We start from the raw sequence: 22,766 nt of genomic DNA on the forward strand, positions 1-22,766 counted from the left end.
AGGGCCTGCTTCTTATAGTATGCCTGTGTGGGCAAGTATCTTACTGCTAAAATGCCTTTGAGCAAGAAAATTAAACATTTAAGCTAGATGAAGGGCTATTTCGTAGCTGACCCTAAAAAGGTCATGAATATAAACACTAGTAATGTCACCGAGATCAGTTTGTCCTTGTTTTTTATAGACTGTTTTAATAGGAAGTTCCCAGGACTGCAGCACTATCGATGAACTATGACTCAAGAGTGGTGGAAAAATCTGCCAACCTCCACCATACTTCAGGTCAAATTGCCTTTGTTCTGTTGGGCAAACATGTCATCTTGGTTTGCGGTCCTGTTCACTCAACAGCAGGTTGTTCAGTTTGATGACAATGTTGGCAAAGTCAGTTAGGTCCACAAAGTCAGAGGTGATGATGTTGACCCCGTCCACCCCTGGCCTCTGTTCCTCAACCCAGGAGATGATGGTTGGTAGGTGTCTGGTTCACAGAGCCACAAAAAGACAGAGATTAGATTAGGTCAGATAATATTGGATCGGGTCAGTTAAAAGTATGGGTAAAGCTGTATTGGAAGACAAAACAATTTCTATTACCATCAACATCCTGTCACTTGAATTTCAATTTAAACTGAAATTTGACCTGGCAAAAATACTCAAATTACTTAATGCAAAGTTTCTGTCTCTGTACATGCTACAGTTATGGTTATAACATTGCCAAAGTCTAATCAGTTGTTCCTTTGCTGAATGTTTATTCATTAAACTTTAGGAAAGGTTGATAAGGTTCTAAGATCTTACAATGTGTGAGAAAATGGACCTGACGGGAAAAACATATTAAAAGGAGTAATGTTTATGTCGGTTTGTCATCAGAGTGGTCTGAAAATCACTGCTTAACACTAACACTTTCCATTTTTGTTCTTTGTATCCATACACATACACACTCAAACACACACATGCCATGACTCAGTACTGTAACACTTTTAACACCCTTAAATTCTCCACAATGTTTCAGTCACCAGCAGAACAAAACCAGGAAGTCAGAATGTTTAGCCAGCGGCGATAAACAATCCCATTTCCTCGGAAGTGCAAAATTAGGCCACCTCCTGTCTCGCCAGAGTGTCCGTTCAGGAGTTTTATACCCCAGTATCAGCTGGCTGTTCCTGTTAGATTTACGGTATGGTGGGCATCTGACTCTAAGTCAGGATTTCCGCTGTCATTTCCACTTAAATTTGAGGCTCAAAAAGCCATATCACTGCAAAATGTGTGCAAATAATTCAGCCCTTGCCTAGGAAATAAGATATCTTATCTGTGAGATGGTATGTGTATCTGTTTGATCCTCAATAGTTTTGAAATGGATAGAGAGGATTATTACTGAATCACAGTAGAGAAACTAGTGACAGATTATTGTAGATCAATGAAGAAGATAAAGACCAAGCCATTCCTGCTTAACATCCTTACAGACAGAGAGTGTGTATAGGTCCTGAGGAACAATTATCAAGCTGGCCTCTTTGTTCCAGGCAGCAAATTAGGAGCATCTACTGTACTGACCTCTACTGGCCATAGACTAAAATACATAAATAGAGTTGAGATAACTTATTGGGAGATGGAGAAGATGGGCTCGATTCTTATAAAGCTCTCGAAGATACTCTAAGTTATGTATCAAAACAAACACACCATGCTGCACATATTCACAATCCAGAATCACACAACCAGCCCAGGTCACTGACCTCTCCACCAGGTAGTTGCGTAGCCCCCAGACCAGGCCCTTGGCCACAGTGTTGGGCTTGGGTGTGAGGATGGCCTGGGACACATGAAAGGAGCCCTGCTTGGCCCTACTCTTTAGTGTGGTTTCCAGGAACTAAAAAAGAAAATGTCAAACATGAGTTTAAATACAACAAATCTCTTCGAAGGAGTGCTTTAATGTGAGATTTTTGGAGATGTAGCTTGTGTAGCAAAAGATTTTAGAGGGATAAAAACTTTATTTTTTAAAATAAAATGTTGAGTAAATGAGTGGGGGGGGGGGTTGTGTTTTTGAGTTAAGCACAGTAAAAAGTGGTGAATAGGGAGGTAGAGAAAGTGAGGAATGATAAGGAGAAAGATGAAGAGGGCCATGAAGAGGAAGATGAAAAAGCAGAGAGCTGTTCAGGGGTCAATCCTGATGATGAACCAGACATAAAGAGGGTTCCAGAAACAGTAGATATTGTAACTAGAGTATTAGATATAATGAGGCAACTTAAACACAACCAGGGTTTAAATGCTGCCATCTGACCTGTATGAGCTTGTTGGGTTGAGTGGTGTTCGCCCAGGGAGCAGGGATCTTGTTGCCAGGCCACATGACAGGGATGTTCTCAGCTGAAGGATGATGGTAGAAAACAATTACCTGTGGGAAGAAGAAAATGAAAGCAAGCAAGCTGAAACCTGGAGTTTGAAAGACTTCACAGGCAGTGTTTAATTTTTGTGGGTTCACTTTGTAATACAATACATAAATTACCCCTAGATTGCACCTAGTGTGTTACCTTGTATAACATGAGGTAACACTTGGCTAGCCCCACACTGACACTTACTGAGAGAGATTATAAATTGTCTATTTCATGCATCCACACACAGTCTGGCTGTAACCCGACCATATCTGCAGCTCTAGTCTTACTGTGTACTCACAACCCAGTATTTACAGTAATATCTACATACACTCAAAAAAATCAACTAGGGGTGTTTGATCAACAAACTAGAAATATGTTTGCATTATATTAATTAATCATGTTTGTTCTCATTACATGATTTGTTTTTGTTAGTTGAAAATGATTTCCAGAAAATTCAGGTGAATTAACTTAATTCATGTCAATCCAATGAGAATCAGGTTAATCAATTCAATGACTCCCATATGCTCAGCTACTGCGCATGCTCCACGCCCACCGGATGCAAATTCAGAAGAAGCGGGAACAGGGAGATTTGGACTTTTCACTATGCTTTTCACGGACTTCATTCTGGCTATTTCCTCTGGCATTCCACTCGATTCCACTTGGGAACCTCAATTTTACCTGTAAGTAATTCGTAAATATATGCACAGAATTATTTAGCTCAACAGGGTTAGCGATAAATTATAGTTATTAGACACGTTTTTCTGTTGAATAAGTTTCTCTCTTATGTTTCCACCATTAACGCTAGCTTGCTAGCTTAACTTTGCTATAGCTATGTTTTAAATTACCACAGTGTAAATTATTTCTGGAAGCTTATATTTTGCTCTGCATGTTAAACGGTATTGTAACGGTGTAAGTATACAAATTATGATTTGGTATTTATTTTATTCACTAGTGTTTATCTTACTTGGTGTGTATTTATTCATGTTTCTATTTTTATTATTTATTTTATCTATTATTACAACAAAACATTAACATCACAGTTTATTACTGTGTTAAAAACAATCTAACATCACACAGTAGAAAATGTGCGGTGATATTAGTGCTAGCCAAGAGGTTTAAGATGACGAAAGTTCATGCAACACATCCTGTTTAGTTGTTGTTGTAATTAGTCAGTAAACTCGGCATTGTCTGAGGCAGGCTGGAAAATGTGCACCTTTTCAAAACATCTCTCCGTGTTTCAGCTTCTGTCAAACTTTCAGCTTCTGGTCTAAGCTTTCAAAATAAAAGCTTTGTTATTGTGCGTTTCTCGTTAGTATTATTATTATTGTTATTATTATTGTTGTTATTATTAACAAACAAATTTGAGGCATGTAAATTACGAGAGATTCCCGGGAGAAAAGACAAAACGGGTGGGAGATGTGTCTAAAATACGGGAGAAATCCGGGAAAACGGGAGTGTTGGCAGCCATGCAACCAGCTAGCAGCAGGTGGAAGGACAGGGGGGCGGTGGGGGAGGTATTGTTAACGATAACCACTGTGTGTGCTAACCTATGTTAACATGCTAACGCTATAGGGAAATACTTATTGATGGACTCTGTTTATGTTTACTGCCTGACGGCATTTGGTGAAGTTTTCCAGCGAGGCGCCAGGCTATATAGTGTTAATATTAAGGTAAAAAACCGGACGACTGTTGTTTGCATCTTTACTTTTCAGGCAAAGAAAAATCATACTTTGTTGTTTGGAAATGCTTCACTTATTTACTTAATCCTCTTTGTTCCTAGTAGAACATAAGGTTGCCACTATATGTTTTGATCATTATTCTTATCATTATCAATACAAATGTCACTTCAGTTGCATACATTCTATATTTTAAAACTGTTTCTTTATCCTGTTTATCTTAAAACAGATCACACATTGTGTAGTGTCCCCATTCCCTGATTTTCATTAATCTCCTCTGCAATACATGGTAAGTTAACATTTACACACAACATTTTAAGGTGTAGTGATGTAGCTAATATGCTATATTAATATTTTCCCTTTTTAAATGCTATATTTCAGCAAACTGCATTTACCAGAGCCTTCTTTTTTTAATCTGACAGGCTAAAAACTGCCTAACAGCCTAATCCTGCATTAGAAAAGTACAGTTTTAACAACCAGAAGGCTAATATATTCCATTATAATAATATTTCAACATTTGAACATGCAGAAGACAACAATAAATCTGTCAAAAAGTAGTCTGCAAAATTAGTATTTTTTTGTTGTTGTTTTCTTAATAAGGAAAAGGGTGTTTTTTTTTTTTTTTTAACATGTCCAACTGTACAACTCAATTTATACTTTAATTCACAAAATGTTAATGTTTTGTGTAGTTGATTATTTCAGAGTTGGGATGTTTAACATTGTCTTGCCTTCAGTCTCCTGCCACACTTCATGTAGACTCTAAATTAGTTTGTCATGTTTTTATCCTATAGAACACAGACACCGAGGCCAGTGCTTCCATGTGTTGGGAGTGTATGTCATACAGAAGGAGGGTGCAGAGCCTGTCTGGAAGTTTAGCATGAGATGGATGAAGGGGAGCTGGGAATGTGGATTTCGGCAGCTGTATGTTTGTACAAAATGTTGAATAAAAATGTAACACTGATACATGTTTTGGTAGTTTTATCATTGGATGCTAGTACCAGCAACAGACAGAACACTAATAGAACCAACAAGATTGATTTAGTTCATTCAACAAGACTGACATAAGTACAAAGCTTGTAGTAGTTCATATAACAAGGTTGGATTTTGTTTTACTAACATGTTTGACCAATATACACTAAATTAGATTTAATTTGACTAGACTAAGTACAAACATGTTAATTGAATGCAAGAGAGAGTAATGAAAATGTTAAGATCATGTTGCGCCTACTAAAGTATACTTTGTTCAAATAACATGGTGAAGACAGATTGAATGTACATGTTTTGTTTAGATGAAATTTGGGTACTAAGATAAAATCATGTTCATCCAATGAATTATTTTTGTACCTTAACAGTATTGTAAATTCACTTTTAGCTGCTTGAAAGAAAATGTAATCAAAGAGGTATTTTCAGTAAACAAGGTGTTTTAATTCACTGCTAAATCACTGTGGTAAGGTGATTTTTGCAGAGAATCAACCACCTCTATCTCTTTTGTTGTCGCCTCCAAGGACACCTAAAAAAGACAGTTAAGTTGCCCCCTGCAGCTGGTAATTGTTTAAATCTCTTCTTTCGTCTTGTCTCCTTTATCTTCACTGTTTTTTTCTGTCTGCTCCACATTTTCTCACTTTCCTTCTCCTTTGCCAAGTAAGTCAGTCACAGATTAGGAACAGGAATTCAATTGATAGTATCTCAATGAGACACGGCACGCACCTAAAACAGGAAGACACAGACGTATGCGTGTACATGTTTACCTGCTCTCATATATATATATATATGTATATGTATGTATATGTGTGTATATATGTATATATGTATATGTGTGTGTGTATATATATATATATATATATATATATATATATATATATATATATGTATGTGTGTGTGTGTGTGTGTGTGTGTGTATACTGAATTTAAAAAGAGTGGGCAGAAGGAAGGGTAAAATGAAGTGAGATGAGAAAAAATGAGGAACGTAAATGAGAGAGGGAGATATAGCTGCAAGTAAGTCTAGGAAGTAGAAGTTGAAGGACTGTAGGAAAGCCCAAGAGAGAGTGAGTTTGAAGAGAGGATGAATACAATGAAAAAGAAAGGTGGGTTGGATGTTGGAAGTGTTAATGGGATAACACTAATTCCTGTGCAGTAGAGTCAAAGCAGCAGGGATTACCTGTCCACAGGGGTTAAGCGTGTCCTACATTATACACATGTATGCTTACATACTGCTTTTACTTGTACACATGACATATATTTTCATTTATTCACTCAAACTTTAGTGTCTAAATGGTGGCAGATGAGCCAAAAGATTATGTGTATGTGCACATATACATGCATGTCTATATATGTTTATATCCATATGTATGAGAAAACTTAGATTTAACAGCAAATGCCAAGAATCCACAGACTTTTATTTTTTATTGTGTCCTTTGCTTTAAAATACTGTTGCTTTTACTTATTTGATAGACACTTCTGAAAACACTTGTAAACAACAGTTCCAAGCAATGAAATCACCAGATCTTAGAGCCCTTCCTAAATAAAGACGCAACAAATTTATGAAGCAACACACTGTACTAAAATACATTTTTTTGCAATTTAAAATGAGAACACATGATGTTCACAAATGAGCCCTTTTTGCTTCTTTTTATGATATGATTAATCAGCTTTCATCTGCCACAGATAACTGGTTTACTGAGATATCGTTGGTTTAGAAAATGTGTGTTGAAAAGATTGAGGGTTTATTTAAGAGCTGTTGTTCTTCCAACACACTGATTTAGACATCCTGATCTCACCTGGTATTTCTTCTCCCAGAGGAAATCCAGAGTGATGCTCTCCACAGCACAGTTGTTACAAAGCTTGCTGCCAAACACTTCCTGGAGCATGCTGATAAGGTAGACATGGTGCTCTGGTCCCATTGCATAGTAGTGGTTGAAGTCTAAGAATACCACCTTCATCGATCAAATGTCAGTCAGTTAATCATCCAAATCATTATCAGTTATTTCATGTTTCATAAGAAAATGTAATTCAAGCCACCTCTCACCTCTTTCCTATGTCTGCTTAGGAAGAAGTTGATTTCTACCAGGCCATCCTTCACCTATGGGGAAGAAGAGAGTGAAGAGTTGGGGGTTGTTGTTGCTCCAACCAAACATCTGTGACATTGTGTCATCAAATAAAGGATATTGGAAAATGAGGTAAATATCAACTCCACAGGCGTAATATCAAACTCTTACAGCACATGATGTTGCTGTCCCTGCTGATATGATCATTTATTTGTATCTAATAAGGTCCACAGGTCCATCTCATGATTCACTGCTTGTAGCGAAACTGTCATATAGGAGTGGAAAGGCACATGTCATATTGACCCATTTTAGGAGAGGGATGTTTACAACTTAACACACAACCTTTGATCCTTATTCAAGGCCATCTTTATCCTACTAACAACAATATCAGCTGGACACTGCAACACAAAACAAGCAGAATAGACCAGCTGTTGATGCCATTACAAGAGACAAAATAGAAGTTGGATATCTGAAGTAACTGAAATATTTGTGATTTTGATTATTTCAGTGTATGAATTGACAGTTCATGTTTTCTCCTATACTGACCTTGTGTCCAAAAAGGCCGTGGATGAAGTAGATCTCATTTCCAAGCTCGCCTGGTTTGGAGGAGACCCTGAGATCAAAGTAGCGAATTCCTGCATCCAGCTGCTCCTTAAATGACAGGTTCTGAGAGCCAGAATGATAGAAATATTACAACTGACTGCAAACCCTGCACACAGATTGAAAATGCACATACTTTCAAAGTTTGTCCAGAATATGTACATCATTTTATATATTATCTACAATCTACCGGACTCCCTAGGTGGCTGATTTTGTGAATGTCACTAATGTGAGGGCTGTACCTGGGTCATGGACCACTTCACCATGACTTTCTTGGCTAAAACACTAAACATGGTGGCCAGATATTGCACATAAGCCTTCTGATCGGGCCCCACGGGAGCATGCACATCCACCCAGTAGGTAAAAGAATCATGGGACCCTGGAGGAGAGAGGATGGATGAAATGTGGTGCAGCAACACACACAAAAGTGCAGAGTAAAGATGCTGCAATGGAACACCTTCACTTTTTGCTTTTCTTATTAGGAACTCTTTGAGCCAAAGTGGTTGGACTATTATGTATAATTATCTACATAAACAAGTTTCACACCTTGCTGCTCACCATTGTCTGGTTTTATTACCTCATGTCAACAATGTACTATCAAATTCCTATTACTCGTAGCTTTATCGACAGAACTAACAGTAGTGTCCATCTGATGGACACATGAATACGCATAGAACCAACCGTAGACTTCTACGCACGGCGAGCTCACCTGGCACAGCGAGGTGTTTGAGGGGCATGGCACTGAGTTTGGAGGGGAGCGAAGCCATCCAGTCGGCATTGGCATTACCGATCCCCGCAGGTCGCGTCTTCATGGCAGAAACGGCCTGTCAGCAAACCCGTCCTCAAGAAACCGCTCTCCGGTGCAGATGAGCTCCCACTGTCGGGTCCCCGTGGGCTCCCAACAAGTTAAAGCTAATGCAGATCATTTCGAAACATCAATCTACACATGCCACCTGTTCAAAACGTCCTCCGACTCCGACCAGGTTAGGCCACCGGTGCGCTTTCCCCCAACCGGCCAAGCGGGCATGCCTTGACTAGAACGCTGCCTAACGACCGTGTTAATCCTCTTAGGGCGAAATTCCACTTGTTATCACCACTCCCCAGCCCCCCTCACCTGCCTCTTAACCTGTTAACCTGCTGTGTGTGTGTGTGTGTGTGTGTGTATATATATGTGTGTATGTTAAGACCACTCTCTCACACACACATACGCACGCACGCACACACAGAGCGAGGGAAAGAGAAAAGCGACAGATGGGATCATGGAAATGTCTTCTTGTCTAAGTTGGAATTTGTTGTGGTCCAGAGTCAGCCAATCATGACGTGCTTGGCTGTAAAGGTGAATAGTCTTAAAGGATTCATCGGCTCATGTGAATCATCTCTTGTGTGAGTGCTGAGGTGGTGTGATAGAGGTATATATCAGGGGTGACATCAAAACCTCCGTTCAGGTGTTGGGGGGTGCAATTTAATTCAGTATTCTTGTATTCTATTCATAAAACTGGGATGTGTTGGAAATAGTATGTGTTGGCTGGTCAATTTGTTACTTCTGATCCACATCATATTTATGTTCAAATCTAAAAATAAACTTAGCCTACATTTGTTTTTTTAGCCTTCACAGCTATTTTTTTGCAGAATCATATGACTGCAGCCCCATCTACTGGTGCAGCACTTACACAGCCACGGACCCCAGAGAAGTGGTAAAAGACTGAGCTCATACTCTGCCACTATTGCCGACGACTTATCCAACACCCACCACCACCCCACCGAATAATGCGAGGTGAGTAATACTTTTTTTTTTTTCTTTTTTTTTTTTGCACCAACTATTTTCATATTTGTCACTTTTGTTCCGCAGCCTGCGACATAAATATCACCTAATTCATATAAAGTTCTGTGATTCTCACTTTGGTTTAAACTTTTGTCAGTCTTGACAATCTGGGGTTCAAAATATGTATTAATAATAATATTTATTTATTCATAATATAAATATTTCAAGAACTACAGCCAGTCTCATGATACATGGATGTATCACTTATCATCAATCCAGACCTAAATTAACGCTGTCGATTCAAGGACAACAAGTCCCATAAAGCATTGCGCGCTGCACGGACTTGTCGTTTGTGTGTACGTTTCCATGGGGAGCAGTCACACACACACACGCGCGCATCTTATCGGTAGAGCTGGGTTTATACTACGTGAATTTTATCTGAAGAAACTTGGTGCAATCAGCGAACCCAGACAACGGCCTAACAAAGGAACAACACCCATACATGGTGAGTTTAAGTACATAAGAGGCAGAAGAGGAAAGCGGAGGGTAGGCCTATTCCAAAATCGAGAGAGCTGTCAAAGCTGACATGTCAGCAACAAATGTTTTTTCTGCTTCTTTTCTGATAGAGAACATCATATGTTTCTAAAAATTATCATTTTTAGAATAAGTATTTATGAGAAGGCCTCTGTTTAATAAGCCTGTTGTGTGTTAAGTTGAAGTTTATGAGAGTCGATGGATTGGTGAGGGCAAAGTAGATTTTTAACAATGTAACCACACTTGAGTCATGATAAAATCTATGCAAATTTTGTTTCTTTTCCACTGCCAGGTTAGTGTCCACATGTGTTTTCAGTAGCCTGTTATTGTCCTTGAATAGCTTCCTAATGTCATGTGGCCTGGATACATCTTAATTCCCTTTAAATCCCCCCACAACAGATTGCCATATGTGAAAGCTGAGTGCGGACCAGCAGTCCTCCGGCTGGCCTCTCTTCTTGTTTTATTGCATATTGTCTCAAGGAGGCTTTGATATCAAGCAGGTTCCTGTGTCTGGAGAGCATTTCTACATTTTCAGTGGAAAACATGAAATGTAAACATCTACTTGCAGTATGCAAGAATGGAAAATCCTAAGCATATGAACACAGTGCTCTGTCTTATTGTTAAATAAAGCGAGGATTAATTAATTGAATAACTAACAAGATCAAAGATACAATTGCTGATTGTCTTTGGATAGGAGTTCCTGCCCCCATTCAGTGAAATAAACACTAATCTAATTTTGTTTAGTTGTCCTTGGCTTACCTACAATTGTATTTCCTTTATTAACACACTGAGGGGAATCAGTATTCAAGGATAGAAGCTCAAAGATCTAAGTCTGTGAGCCAAAATACCAAAAATACTCCTCTTAGCCTGCTCAGCCTATGTGAAAAACATGCATGTAGTTCATTATTTTTTGTAAGCAAGGTGTGTACCCATAAGCCATTGTTTATCCAGGAAATACCTGACTTTCTGACATTTTGTTACCCTTCTTTAACAGACTATACATGCTGTTTTCTCAGTCAAGTCTTACAGTTACACTCATTCACACTTGTCAAATCAGTATAATCTATGAAAATCTGCATGCACTGGATGCATGTGGCATCATGTCATGAATGTTGTAGTCCATATATTTATGTTGAGTTGCAGGGGCATCGTGAATCGTTTTTGGCACCACAAAAAGTTTAGATTTACCATGGGTCTTCAATTAGAACCACATCAACTGCACAACCCAACCTGAATCCCCCATTTAAGAGGATAAACTAGGCTTATAAGGCTTCAGGTAGGCTGCTCGCTATACCTTGTAGTCTATTATACACGAGGTCAATATGAGAATACATATGTAGATATAATCCCAAGGCATTAACGTTAGCAACATGCTAACACATTTTGGTATGGACTTTGCAACCTAAAACAGAACAGAATACATTACGGCAACCTGTTGCAGGGAGAAGATCTGCTTAGTTTGCCTCTATAATATTTTATAATAGAATAGAAATACAACATAACAGTGTGATCACTGTAGCCTGTAGGGAGTCAATCAAATCCTCTTGTTGGGCAGTGTGTACGGGAAAGGGGGTGGATGCCTGTAAGCATGATGGTGATGTAACATCCTATTTACATCCCTGTTGGCCTAATCTGCCTAGGGCTGGCTATGTCATCTCCCTTGGGTGGTAGTGTTGGAGCCGTCTACTAGTGTGACATACACCTAATCCTCCTCACTGAGAGAAAAAACAAGAAATGGTCCTGGCTGGTGTTTGTGTTCACATCTCTTAACAACCTTAATTAGTTTGGTATACTTTCAGGTGTGGTTAAGATGACTTGTAGGTGTTATTTGTGGGTTTTGTAGTTGCCATGTAGGTATGCTGCTGACCATGTTCATTTCTTTACTGTTACTAAAGGCTTCCAGAGGCACAGTGTCAACTATTGGCTGACCTACGACAGATTTTCTAATGATGGATAAATTAATGCAAGATGAGTTTTGAGCTTCAAAAACCAGTGACTTTTGTGACATATTGGGTGACTGAAAATCCTTCTTCCTGGGAAAGAACAATCAAACTCTTCTGGAGAAGAGCGCAGTGAAACAAAGACAACATTTCCACAGCAGAAAAGGACAGCAAACAGGATAGAGATCTGATCAATGAATCAACACTCCGCTGCCAAAACTCGTGTCGTTGAGAGATGATGAATCGCTACACCACCCTGAAGCAGCTGGGCGATGGCACCTACGGCAGCGTGCTGATGGGGAGAAGCAACGAGTCTGGAGAGCTGGTGGCTATTAAAAGGTGAGGATGTTGATCACTAAAATTATTGGACCTGAGGATGTCAAAATTGTCCTGCATATCAATAGAGTGATCACAGGATTTTGACTCCTTCCTGTTTTTATTTGTAATTTTCAAGGCGCAGGGACACCCCAGCCCATTTTTACAAAGCAAAAGTGTTTTAAAAGCTATACAGTAAATTTAATATACTAAACATACATTATCCACACTATAATTGTTCAAGCAGAAATTTTATAATGTTATAAAAACATTTTAAAAAAGGAAATTCAAAGTGAGGTCTAGGTCTACTTTGTGTTTCTTGCCATCACCAGGGCAAACAAACTAGCTTCCACCCCTTTGTTTCTGCAGCATGGCAGCAGGGTTCAATAATAGATGAGATACTGGAAGATGCGTCCACTGGTTGATCATTTGGTTACCATGCAAGACAATACATGTGCTGACGGTGAAAAGGAGTGAAAGTAGAGGGGGGTGTGTCAGGTTGCTGACATTGTGGAGGGGACGACTGAAACTGGCAGGTGCCCAGAAGGAGGAAGAGATATCTGCATGTTCTGTAACTCTTACATAATTCTAGATGGAGGGAGGCACTCAAAGAAGTTAAAGGTGTGCTGTGTACCAGGTGGTGTTTGACTGAGGGACTTCAGTGTAGCAACACATGCTGACAACAATTGTGTCAAGATGTGTTTGTAGACTCAATTAAAGTAGAGACAATTTATAGTAAAACCTGCAGAATTTAGAATATCAGTTTATATCATTTTACATTCTACAGCTTTGCAGATTTTGCCCATTAAATGCCAAGAGCTGAAATTTGAGACACCTCCTAATGAGCTGAATTATTAATGGAGACTTGCTGAGGAAATTTGTGAAGACAGTGACTACTGTAATACTACTGTATGGATATACATATGCATATTATATGGCCTGCAAATATAATGTGGTTTACTCCTCAGTTGATGCATGCCTGATGTATACTGTCAATTAATGGCCGACTTTGACTTGTTTTATAGAATGAAGAGGAAGTTTTATTCATGGGAAGAATGTATGAACCTAAGAGAAGTGAAGGTAAGGATGGTCAAGAGTGGTCAAGATTAAGAATGTTATGATACTTCAGTTCACTTATTGTTGATCCAGGATGATATATAATAATATAAATCTAAATATAACTCAACGAATATTATACTGTTATGAATGACTGCAACTAAATTAAAGATACCTCATACTTTAACCGTAAGTCATAGTAACTACAAAAATGTTTCGTCATGATTTTGGAAAGTTAAATAACATGTTGGTAATAAACATGTTTTTAAATTATGTCAATCTGTCATGAGATGCATATTACATTAGCAGTACTCTTCTTGTCTTCTCATGTGTCACACCAGTCTTTGAAAAAGCTGAACCACGCCAATGTGGTGAAGCTGAAGGAGGTAATCAGAGAGAACGATCACCTCTACTTTGTCTTTGAGTACATGAAGGAGAACCTCTACCAGCTTATGAAGGACAGGTAATTAAAAAAAAGAAAAGAATCTAACCCATTTTTCAGGTCAAGCGTGTCCATGTTTGGACAAGGTGTAAAATCACAGTGGTGTCTAGTTGGAAATCATAACACAAAGTTAATAAATATCAGTATCTGGTCAGGAGCTACCTTGGGTTTCATGAAAGGCGCTATACCAAATAAAGTTATTATTATTATTTATTATTACCTCACTGCATCACTTTGCCTCCTGACCTCATGAAACAAAACTGTTAGATCCATACTAACACTAATAAGGTTTGATGATGGAATTCGATTGAGCTAATGGGATCCAGGATTTGGCATTGGCATATTTTTTTTTAAAAAGGAGTAGAAAAAAGGTTTTATGTCGCAGGATGTTTTACAACTAGTCTGTTTAATGCATAATATTTATGTATGCTCTGATTTTCAGCATATTTTAACTTATTATTTTATGTGTACAAAAACAATCAAACTGCTGTTTATGATGATTCTGACAGCAGCAGGCTTATGAGAATTCTTTTATGTTTACAGAAGAAAATTATTGCCCGAATCAGTGATAAGAAACATAAGCTTTCAGATTTTACAAGGCCTGTCATTTATTCACAAACATGGTAGGTGTATCGTGTTCCCCTAACGCCTTGCAATTGCATGAGAGTGGTTTCATACTGCAAGATTCGCTCTATCAAAGTAGTGAGATAACTATAAAGTTATAAAATATGGACTATTTTAAGTGTTCAATGGTCAAATTTGTGATTAATTAATGAAAATCATGTAGCATGTGAACCCTCCATAACTGTCTTGTTTTAACATTCTTATCGAACTCTGTAGCCTGCAGTTCTATAATAAATGGATGTGTGGATGCATCATATGTATGAAGAAAACTTATAACAGACTACAGAGTTATTTTAATTCCATGTGGTCAAGTTAGAAAAAAAATCATACAAGTTGTGTAAATGCAAACATGCACATACAGTCACTACCAGCCTGCATTTCATATACACAGCCATGCATCCACACATCCAATACTGCATGTACTTTTCTGGCTTTCTCTTTCTTTTAACCACTTTTCTTTCATTTATCTTTTACCCCTCTTTCTTCCCTTTTTCTGTCTCCTTGGACTGCTTAGAGAGAATAAGATGTTCTCAGAGAATGAAATTAGGAACATCATGTTTCAGGTGATATCTGGGTTGGCTTTTGTGCATAAGCATGGTAAGAAGCTTTACTTTCACTCTGCCTTTTACGAAAAAGTAGTGTGGGCTGGGTGTGTTTGATATTCTTGTTAGTTTGGGTGTGTTTGATATTGTAAAAAGTTGTGTCATTTAGATGGACCCTTTAAAACCCACAACTTAAGTACACTATATGTAAAGTATGGTTTAAAAGGTGGCTAAAACATTGATATTAAAACTTGTACAGGTTTCTTCCACCGAGACATGAAGCCAGAGAATCTGTTGTGCATGGGTCCAGAACTGGTCAAAATAGCAGATTTTGGATTGGCCAGAGAGATCCGCTCTAAACCTCCCTACACTGACTACGTATCAACCAGATGGTGAGAGCACTTGTCTTCTCTAGTCATCAGTGGGCATTAAAAAAAGCAGCCATATGCATTGAGAACAGTGTGGTAGAGCACTTGTAAATTCAGGCAAAAGACAGCTTCCTCTTTATAAAATTCACCATACAGTCTGTGTAATTCACTTGTTGATTTGAGTATGTTCTCTGCGTAGGTACCGAGCTCCAGAGGTCCTGCTCAGGTCATCTACCTACAGCTCTCCCATTGATCTGTGGGCCGTCGGCTGCATCATGGCTGAACTCTACACTCTCAGACCTCTTTTTCCGGGGAACAGTGAAGTGGACGAGATCTTTAAGATCTGCCAAGTGCTAGGCACTGTCAAGAAGGTTAGATGAAACTTAATTGTGATAGGTGAAAATGCTTCACTGTAATTCAGGGTTTTAATAATATTTGTTTATAAAGTGCTGTAATTGGAAAAAAAAAGGTTTACCATATACAAAAATAAATGCTGAATAGGCTAGGATGAGTGTATCTCTCTCTCCAGTGTGAAGCAACTTAAGAGTGCTCCTTGCTGATCAGGACGCCACTTCATTTCAAAGGCTTTCATCCTAATCCATCAATATTAACTGATTGCTAAACAGTGGGTCTGTACCCTCCATAACAAAGGCAGGCATTCAGTGCCACTCATGTATACTTCACATGGGTTGATGGGTGCACTGATTGAAAAGGAAAGGTTTATTAGCACACAAGACGAGTCTAGTGTAGGGTTGTACGTTTTTATGATGCTTTGTGTAATTGTACTGGAGGCTCTTCTATTAAATCACTTGTTAGCACTGACCAGATGTGTTCAGGGGGTGCTGGGTTTCATCTGCATGTACTCACAGTGCAAAATGACACAGAGGTATCTAAAGCAGACCTACAATATGATCTTTCAAATTCAGTCTTCTTGTAACTTACTGGGCATAAACAATGCAGACTCAATTATTTGCTTCTCCCATATATTTATTGCATGTAACCATTCAAATTATACATATGCCTTTTAAAACCTACTTGAGCACAGTTCCATGGATTCTAAAAAGTATAAAATATTTCCAAATGTGAGCGATTAAAATGTTAACACTAGCAAAAGAAAATCTCCTACTTCAACCTCTAAATGCTTCATCAATAAATAGAATAATGTGTAATCATCTCACTGTCCTCTCCATTAGTCTGATTGGCCAGAGGGCTACCAACTGGCTTCGGCTATGAACTTCCGTTTCCCCCAATGTGTGCCGACCCACCTTAAGACCCTGATCCCCAATGCCAGCAACGAGGCTATCGCCTTGATGAAGGACTTTCTGCAGTGGGACCCCAAAAAAAGACCCACGGCTGTACAGGTATGTGGACTAATGCATGGTTATAAGTTATGTGAAACTTCAAAGCTTTCGTTTCCATGTCTGTCCAACACAAGTCCCAATTATTGGGAGTTAAAGTATTAAATATTATAAGTATTTTAATACATAACATCTGGAGTGATAATTATTCAATGTGTGCATCGTGCTTTTGATTTTTGATCATTTTTCTACAACTGAGTATAATCTAGACTCTAAACAAACTTTTAGGTGAGACAAAAAAGCCACCCCTGTCCTCTGATAATGAAATGTGATTACAGTGCAGCACTCACCACATGCAGATTATCTGTACTGTAGTTCCAATACTGTGATTGCATTAGCATCTAATCCTAGTCAATTTAAGTAGTGCTAAAGCCATACTTCATCCCCTCTGCCTGTGTAAAATGTTCCACCTCTGCTGATTCATGTCATCTATGTGTATTATCTCCAACACGTAGTCATTACGTGGTTGGACATAATTTACACTCCAGTGAGGCAGTTAAATGACTCTGTCAACCTTGAGTAGGTAACACCTTTCCAGAGGGAGTGACAAAGCTTTTCCATTCTCTGCTTACGAGGCTCCCAGGTGTTTTGGTTGTGTTAGGATGCGTCACGCCTAACTTTAGCTTATTATGAGAAAAACATTATGATTCATGCTAAACCTAGTCAGCAAACAAGTCATTATTGGTGTGGAATAAAGTCTACACTTCATATCCATCATAACTTTCAACATGCTCCTGCTTTTTTTGTCAAGTTATTGTATTTGTTTAGTTTAGTTGTAGTTTATAAGGATGTCTTATGTATTAAAGCACACCTCACACATATTCGAATACATCTTTATTGTGCTAGAAGACAATGTTTGGAGAATATTTAGAATAACAGAATACCTGTATTCCTTTCTCTTCCTGGCTAGTCCCTGCGTTACCCATACTTCCAGATTGGCCAGATTTTAGGGCCTCGTCCTCAGAGTCAGGAAGTCAAGAAGGTCCAGGCCAGACAGATGGCTCAGAAACAGATCTCAGAGTCCAAAACTGATCCCCACCAGTCTTCCTCTGAGTCCAAAGCCTCCACATCATCCTCCAGGAACCCTCATCACCACCACCACCACCACCATCATCATCAGCCACATCACCATCAGCCTCTTCAGCAGATTCCCCTACCCCAAGCTGAGAGTAAATCAGAAGGCTCCAGCCATGCAGTGAGTATTTCTGTGCAAATCAGTGTTGTATTTATTGTTTTGTTTTGTTTTTTTGCATTTTGGTGGATAACAAGATTATTGAAATGCAGAGAAACAGAAAAACAGTGGAGGTTGGATTATTAAGACATATATCAATCCAAATGTGCAGAAGGCAACATTGCTGGGCAGTGAGAACAACGTTGCTGGTGGTGGGATGGGTGTGCTGAAGAGCGGCAGACGTCGCTGGGGCCAAACAGTGGCCAAGACCTCAGACAGCTGGGAGGATTCTGACCCGTCAGAAACAGCTGCCTCGAACTCCAAGAAACCCAGCTTGGGGACTGAAGAAGAAGAGAGGAGCCCAAAGGAGCCCCGCCCACAGTAAGTCTTAACAGGAGTGGATTGTCAATGTGACATAAATTGAATGCTCTACACTTAAGGTTTCTTTTTCAGTGTGCAAGTGACGTGTGCAGTGGTAAATGTAGCTGTCTCACATGTTGGTCAGTGTCAGTAGAACATTATCTGATCATGGTCATATATCTTGCCCTTCTTTAAAATCTTAGTTCCTATGTACGTTGGCACATACAGCACTTTTTTGTGTCTGGTTTCTGTTTTTCAGGCCCAAGGAGCAGAAACCTTTGTATTCCTTCAGCACAGTCACCAAGTTACCCAACAATGTTAAGATTGGCCAAATGGACTCTAATCTCCCAGGATCTGCTGCACGGCAGCATTATCTCAGCCAGTCACGATACCTGCCTGGTAAGACTGCGTGACTAACAGCCGGTTAGGATTTATCTGCGAAAGGGTCACTGTAACTCTAAGAAATACAGCATGTCATTCTTTATTTTGGATCATTTCCCCATTTTAAGTACCACTGAAATATATTTCTAAGCTTTGTTTTGTCTTGCCTTGTGGTTTGTATTCAAGCTAAACTGCTGGTAGATCTTATTGTCTAAAAAAAACAGCCAGGTAGAACATTTCCTGATGTTAGTTTGTTTGCAAATCTCAATAAATAATGGTTGTAGAAACAAAAATCAACTAAACTGAAAGTGTAAATCTATATTAAATACTATTTAGTAGTAAAATATACAGAATTAGATGACAGGCATTGTGCTTTGTAATGCAAGCAGCACAGTAACTAATCAATCTAACATAAAAGAAGCACCTAGTCAGTGTCATGAAAAAGAAAGAGAACAGAATGCATGCTGTCCTTGTTCATCATCTAATTTCTGTCTCTTTAAGGCTTGATCGGCAAGAATCAGACTTCCTCTGGTGATAAGGAGTTGAGTGGTATGACGCTGCGGGACTTGTGGGAGAACTCCTCAAACACTGTAAATAAACCACTTGCTCCTATTGGAGCAGGATTATCTGTCACCAGAGCTAACCCAGGTAAGGACTGCTGATGTCTAATGTAGAGGTTGTTAAGAGGTTTGGTGGAGTGTGCAACAGAGGGGGCTCTGGTTTCCAGATTTCACTAACATGCTAAAGACTACAAAACATTTTTATGAACACTGAACACAAATTGCAGGAGAGGTCTTGTAGAGCTCCCATAAAGAATATATAACGATGATGAAGTCACAGAAATGAAGAAAAATGAATGTCTATTTCTGCTCATTCACAAATGTTTGTGTCCTGATTCTTCAATAACTCCTTTAAAGTTTGTTTTATCTCACCTTTATGTGAATCTGTGACTCCGCTAACACCTTGTATTTAGCAACAAAACGAGATAAAAGTATCAAATCAGAGATATAAATAATGACTAAGCTGTCTCATTTTGCCTGGCATTGGAAACTGGGCTTCTGTCAGTGTCACCTACTGTTACATAACTTGACACCGTCCTCTTTGTGACAAAAAAGGCCCTAAATGCTAATGATGCAGCTAATGCCTCCTGATCAGTAGTTATGCCACCATTGACAAAGCAGTGTTACGAGTGAGCCCAAGTGTCTGCGGCTTTAGAGATGGGAGATCTCTATAATTCATTTGTCATGTAGACAGACACACAATATGGGTCCCTGCTGTGCACCCTTCTTCTCTCTCTTCTTCTGCTCACCTTGTCTCTCCCTCTCAATTGCTTATTCATGAGATTAAGACCGTCGGTGTAAGATCAAGTGTGCCTTAAATAGTCCTCAACTGCACCCCCTGCTCATTTGTCCCACCCCGACCACACATGCACAAATGTCTGTTTAATTCTACTCACTGATTACCCATGAATATTTTTTCATTAAAATCAAGATCCTGCTTTTCTCTCTTTCTCTAAACTGAGATGAAATGAGCAACTTCATCAGCGCTAACATGGACCCACAACATAAACATTGGTGCTCTGTATATCTGTTCTTCTCTCTCAGTTTACTTATCCATTTTCTTTTTCCTTCTCTCTGATTGCATACGTATCTTCTCCAACTTTTTGCTGAGATAGAAGAGAATTCCCCTAAATCTGAGGATAGTCCACCAGAGAAAACTGTTGTTAAAGAAAGAATACTGGAGAAAATTGATCTCTCCAAAGGTACTTAATTGAGATGGCAACATGCAAACTGTCTTTACAGTTTGAAGCAATGGTGCCATCTTAAATATCTGTAACTTCTCTATTGTAAGTTATTTGACATCTTCTGTGTTCAAACATCGCTGTAAGTAGAATAGCTTGAGGGTAAAATGAGATAAACTAACAAATAGCATGTCAGCTGATGCAGCGAGCTTCAGGTATTCAGCCAGTGACTTAACATGTGAAAGAAACGAGCTGGTAAAAGCTCTGCAGGAGACAAGGGTACAAATACACAGTTGTAACTGAGAACTAAGAACTCCAGTTGCTAAATAGATGGTAAATTGCACTACAACCACAACATCTTTACAAGGGAACAATGAGGCATTTGCCTAATTACACTGATAAGAATCTGTGACTGCTGGTGAAGCAGATCCATGGTGTCACTTGAATGACTTCAATCACCCGGCCGTAGTCGTTGTTTTGGATCCTCAGCAGCTGTTACATATGCAGTAGCTACTTCACACACATTAACACAATAAGTTGTATCAGTAAACCATGTATGAGAACATTTATTAGGAGTTATTTAGAATATTTCACATTAAAATTCAAAGATCTGTGTTTTGTTTTCTTTGGAGTCACCTGTGGCGATAAGCAGTAATTGCAGGTGTGTTTTTGGACATGAATTCCCAGAGATCCAAACAGTGTCAAATGTGTGACCTCAGTCAGTTGGCAGTTGAAGAATATGAGTATGAGTATGTTGCATTAGTTCCACATACCCTCTGTGGGCCTAGCGGACCAACCTCTGCTAGGTGGTGGAAAACGTGTCACTAACTGTGCTGCTTGTGATTTTGCAGTCTTACATGTTAAACGACCCACTTCACTACATGACACATCTGCCCTGATGCTCTTAACCTAACCCCAACCATCTTACTCCTTATGCATTAACTTAAACAAGTGGGTTTGTTGTGTAGTTTTCCCGGGAATGTTGCCACCAATAACAAGTTCATAATGCTACAAATGTAAGGGCTTTCCTCACCATTGTGTTACTTCTTCAAATCTTCCAAGAATATTACTTTAAATCAACCCAATTTATAATATGACAGTATAGTAAAATGAAATATAGTGATGATTAGCTAATGCGTTTTCCCCCCTCCTTTTCAGGGAACATTGTGAGTGCAAAGTACAACCTCTCTGGCAGCTACATCCCTTCATTCCAAAAGAAAGAGGTGGGCTCAGTGGGACAGAGAATCCAGCTTGCTCCTTTGGCTGGCCAGCACACAAGTGAGGACTTATTTCATCGATATAAAGCCAACAAGCTGACACTTGGATGGTATATTCAGTGGTCAGGTGTTACTTGAAACTTAAAATATGAATTGCTACTTTCAGAGGATAAACAATGTACAAATGTGAAAATTTACTTGCAATGCAGTTGTTCTGTAGCTAAAAACGCAGCATTGCCCCTTATAAAAAATCCCCAAATCCGAATATTAAATTAATACAGAAGATAATTCCTAGCTGATATTCTCAGGTTCTACTCCTTCTCTCTTGACTTCCTAGTTTCTTGCTTGCTAGTTTCTTACTATTTACACCCAAACTTTCACTCACTATGACTATGTTTTTCCTCTTCCTTCATGCTTTCAGTCAATCCTTCTTCTTCTCCTGATAATAAAAAAGACAAACCAAAATCTGCAAAGCCAAAGTCCTTATCCAACTCATCTCTGAGTGAAACTAATGAAGGTATTGTCATTTTGTAATAGCTGCTATCAGCATTTTTTGGTCATTGTATTGCTTGAAGAATTCTGTTAATATTTTTAGAGGATGAAAACTGTTGTTTGCTGAGTCTTACAATACCTGTTTTACCTTTACTTTGATGCTTCTTAAAAATGATCATATTAATTTTATTAGCATGAAAGTGTCCTGCATTACATGTGAATAGGCTGTTAATATAGACATACCTTACTGTATAGCTAATGTGCATATTGGAGATAGATAAATTGACTGTGTGCTTTACTTTTTCAGATTATGAAGGCTGGAAGAGAAGGACAGATAGAACTCAGATGAAAGGGGGCAGCTTCTCAGCTCTGGGGAAAAACTCTGGAAATGTCATGACCAGAGCTCCCGCCGTTCAGCCTGTCCATGGCAGAGTGGATTGGACATCCAAGTATGGTGGGAATCGGTAGTTCAGCGAAGGTGCTATAGCCTCTACTGCCTGTTGTGCTTGGTGGTACACTTTGACTAAAATACAAATCTTGAGATTTCACCACATCCATACTCAAATTTAACTAAACCACAAATTTCTTCAAGAAATTATCAAACCACCTTCAAAAATCAAATATAGAGGTAGCGGGTAGAGGATGTAAAATAATGACGTGAATGACACATTCCATATTTTTTTCATTAAGGCCATGGGATAGCGTAGTAGATGTAGGATAAACTTTTCTCTATTAGAGATGATGGTTGCCATGATGCTGAACTCACAAGACAATTCTACTGTATTCCTGAAGGACCCAGTG

At 38.9% G+C, this 22,766-nt stretch overlaps 2 protein-coding genes across 2 annotated transcripts; one reads left to right on the plus strand and one right to left on the minus strand.

Moving 5' to 3' along the window:
• Positions 1-306: 306 nt before the first annotated feature.
• Positions 307-8,474, minus strand: plcxd2 (phosphatidylinositol-specific phospholipase C, X domain containing 2). The gene is made up of 8 exons (XM_053342546.1): positions 8,372-8,474; positions 7,905-8,041; positions 7,609-7,728; positions 7,044-7,097; positions 6,796-6,951; positions 2,252-2,362; positions 1,710-1,840; positions 307-466 (listed from the first exon to the last, which is right to left on the minus strand). The coding sequence occupies exons 1-8, from the start codon at positions 8,472-8,474 to the stop codon at positions 307-309; spliced, it is 972 nt and encodes a 323-aa protein (XP_053198521.1).
• A 566-nt stretch (positions 8,475-9,040) lies between these two features.
• Positions 9,041-22,433, plus strand: mak (male germ cell-associated kinase). The gene is made up of 16 exons (XM_053342489.1): positions 9,041-9,071; positions 11,854-12,237; positions 13,239-13,293; positions 13,611-13,732; positions 14,850-14,932; positions 15,137-15,269; positions 15,445-15,616; positions 16,439-16,606; positions 17,514-17,798; positions 17,947-18,155; positions 18,394-18,533; positions 19,017-19,163; positions 20,191-20,277; positions 21,415-21,534; positions 21,895-21,990; positions 22,273-22,433. Exons 2-16 carry the CDS (start codon positions 12,134-12,136, stop codon positions 22,431-22,433), a joined length of 2,082 nt encoding a protein of 693 aa, XP_053198464.1. The 5' UTR covers positions 9,041-9,071; positions 11,854-12,133.
• The last annotated feature ends 333 nt before the right edge of the window (positions 22,434-22,766 follow it).

Source organism: Scomber japonicus, chromosome 21, assembly GCF_027409825.1.
Source record: "Scomber japonicus isolate fScoJap1 chromosome 21, fScoJap1.pri, whole genome shotgun sequence".
Lineage (NCBI taxonomy): Eukaryota > Metazoa > Chordata > Actinopteri > Scombriformes > Scombridae > Scomber > Scomber japonicus.

Excerpts from the sequence above, each read along its gene's own strand:
- plcxd2 (XM_053342546.1), bottom strand. The coding sequence starts at position 8,474 with ATGAAGACGCGACCTGCGGGGATCGGTAATGCCAATGCCGACTGGATG. Across the intron at positions 6,952-7,043 it reads TAAGCAGACATAGGAAAGAG|GTGGTATTCTTAGACTTCAA; the intron begins GTGAGAGGTGGC and ends TGATCGATGAAG. Across the intron at positions 467-1,709 it reads CGCAACTACCTGGTGGAGAG|ACACCTACCAACCATCATCT; the intron begins GTCAGTGACCTG and ends TCTGTGAACCAG.
- mak (XM_053342489.1), top strand. The coding sequence starts at position 12,134 with ATGATGAATCGCTACACCACCCTGAAGCAGCTGGGCGATGGCACCTAC. Across the intron at positions 17,799-17,946 it reads CAGAAGGCTCCAGCCATGCA|AAGGCAACATTGCTGGGCAG; the intron begins GTGAGTATTTCT and ends CCAAATGTGCAG. Across the intron at positions 21,535-21,894 it reads TTTGGCTGGCCAGCACACAA|TCAATCCTTCTTCTTCTCCT; the intron begins GTGAGGACTTAT and ends TCATGCTTTCAG.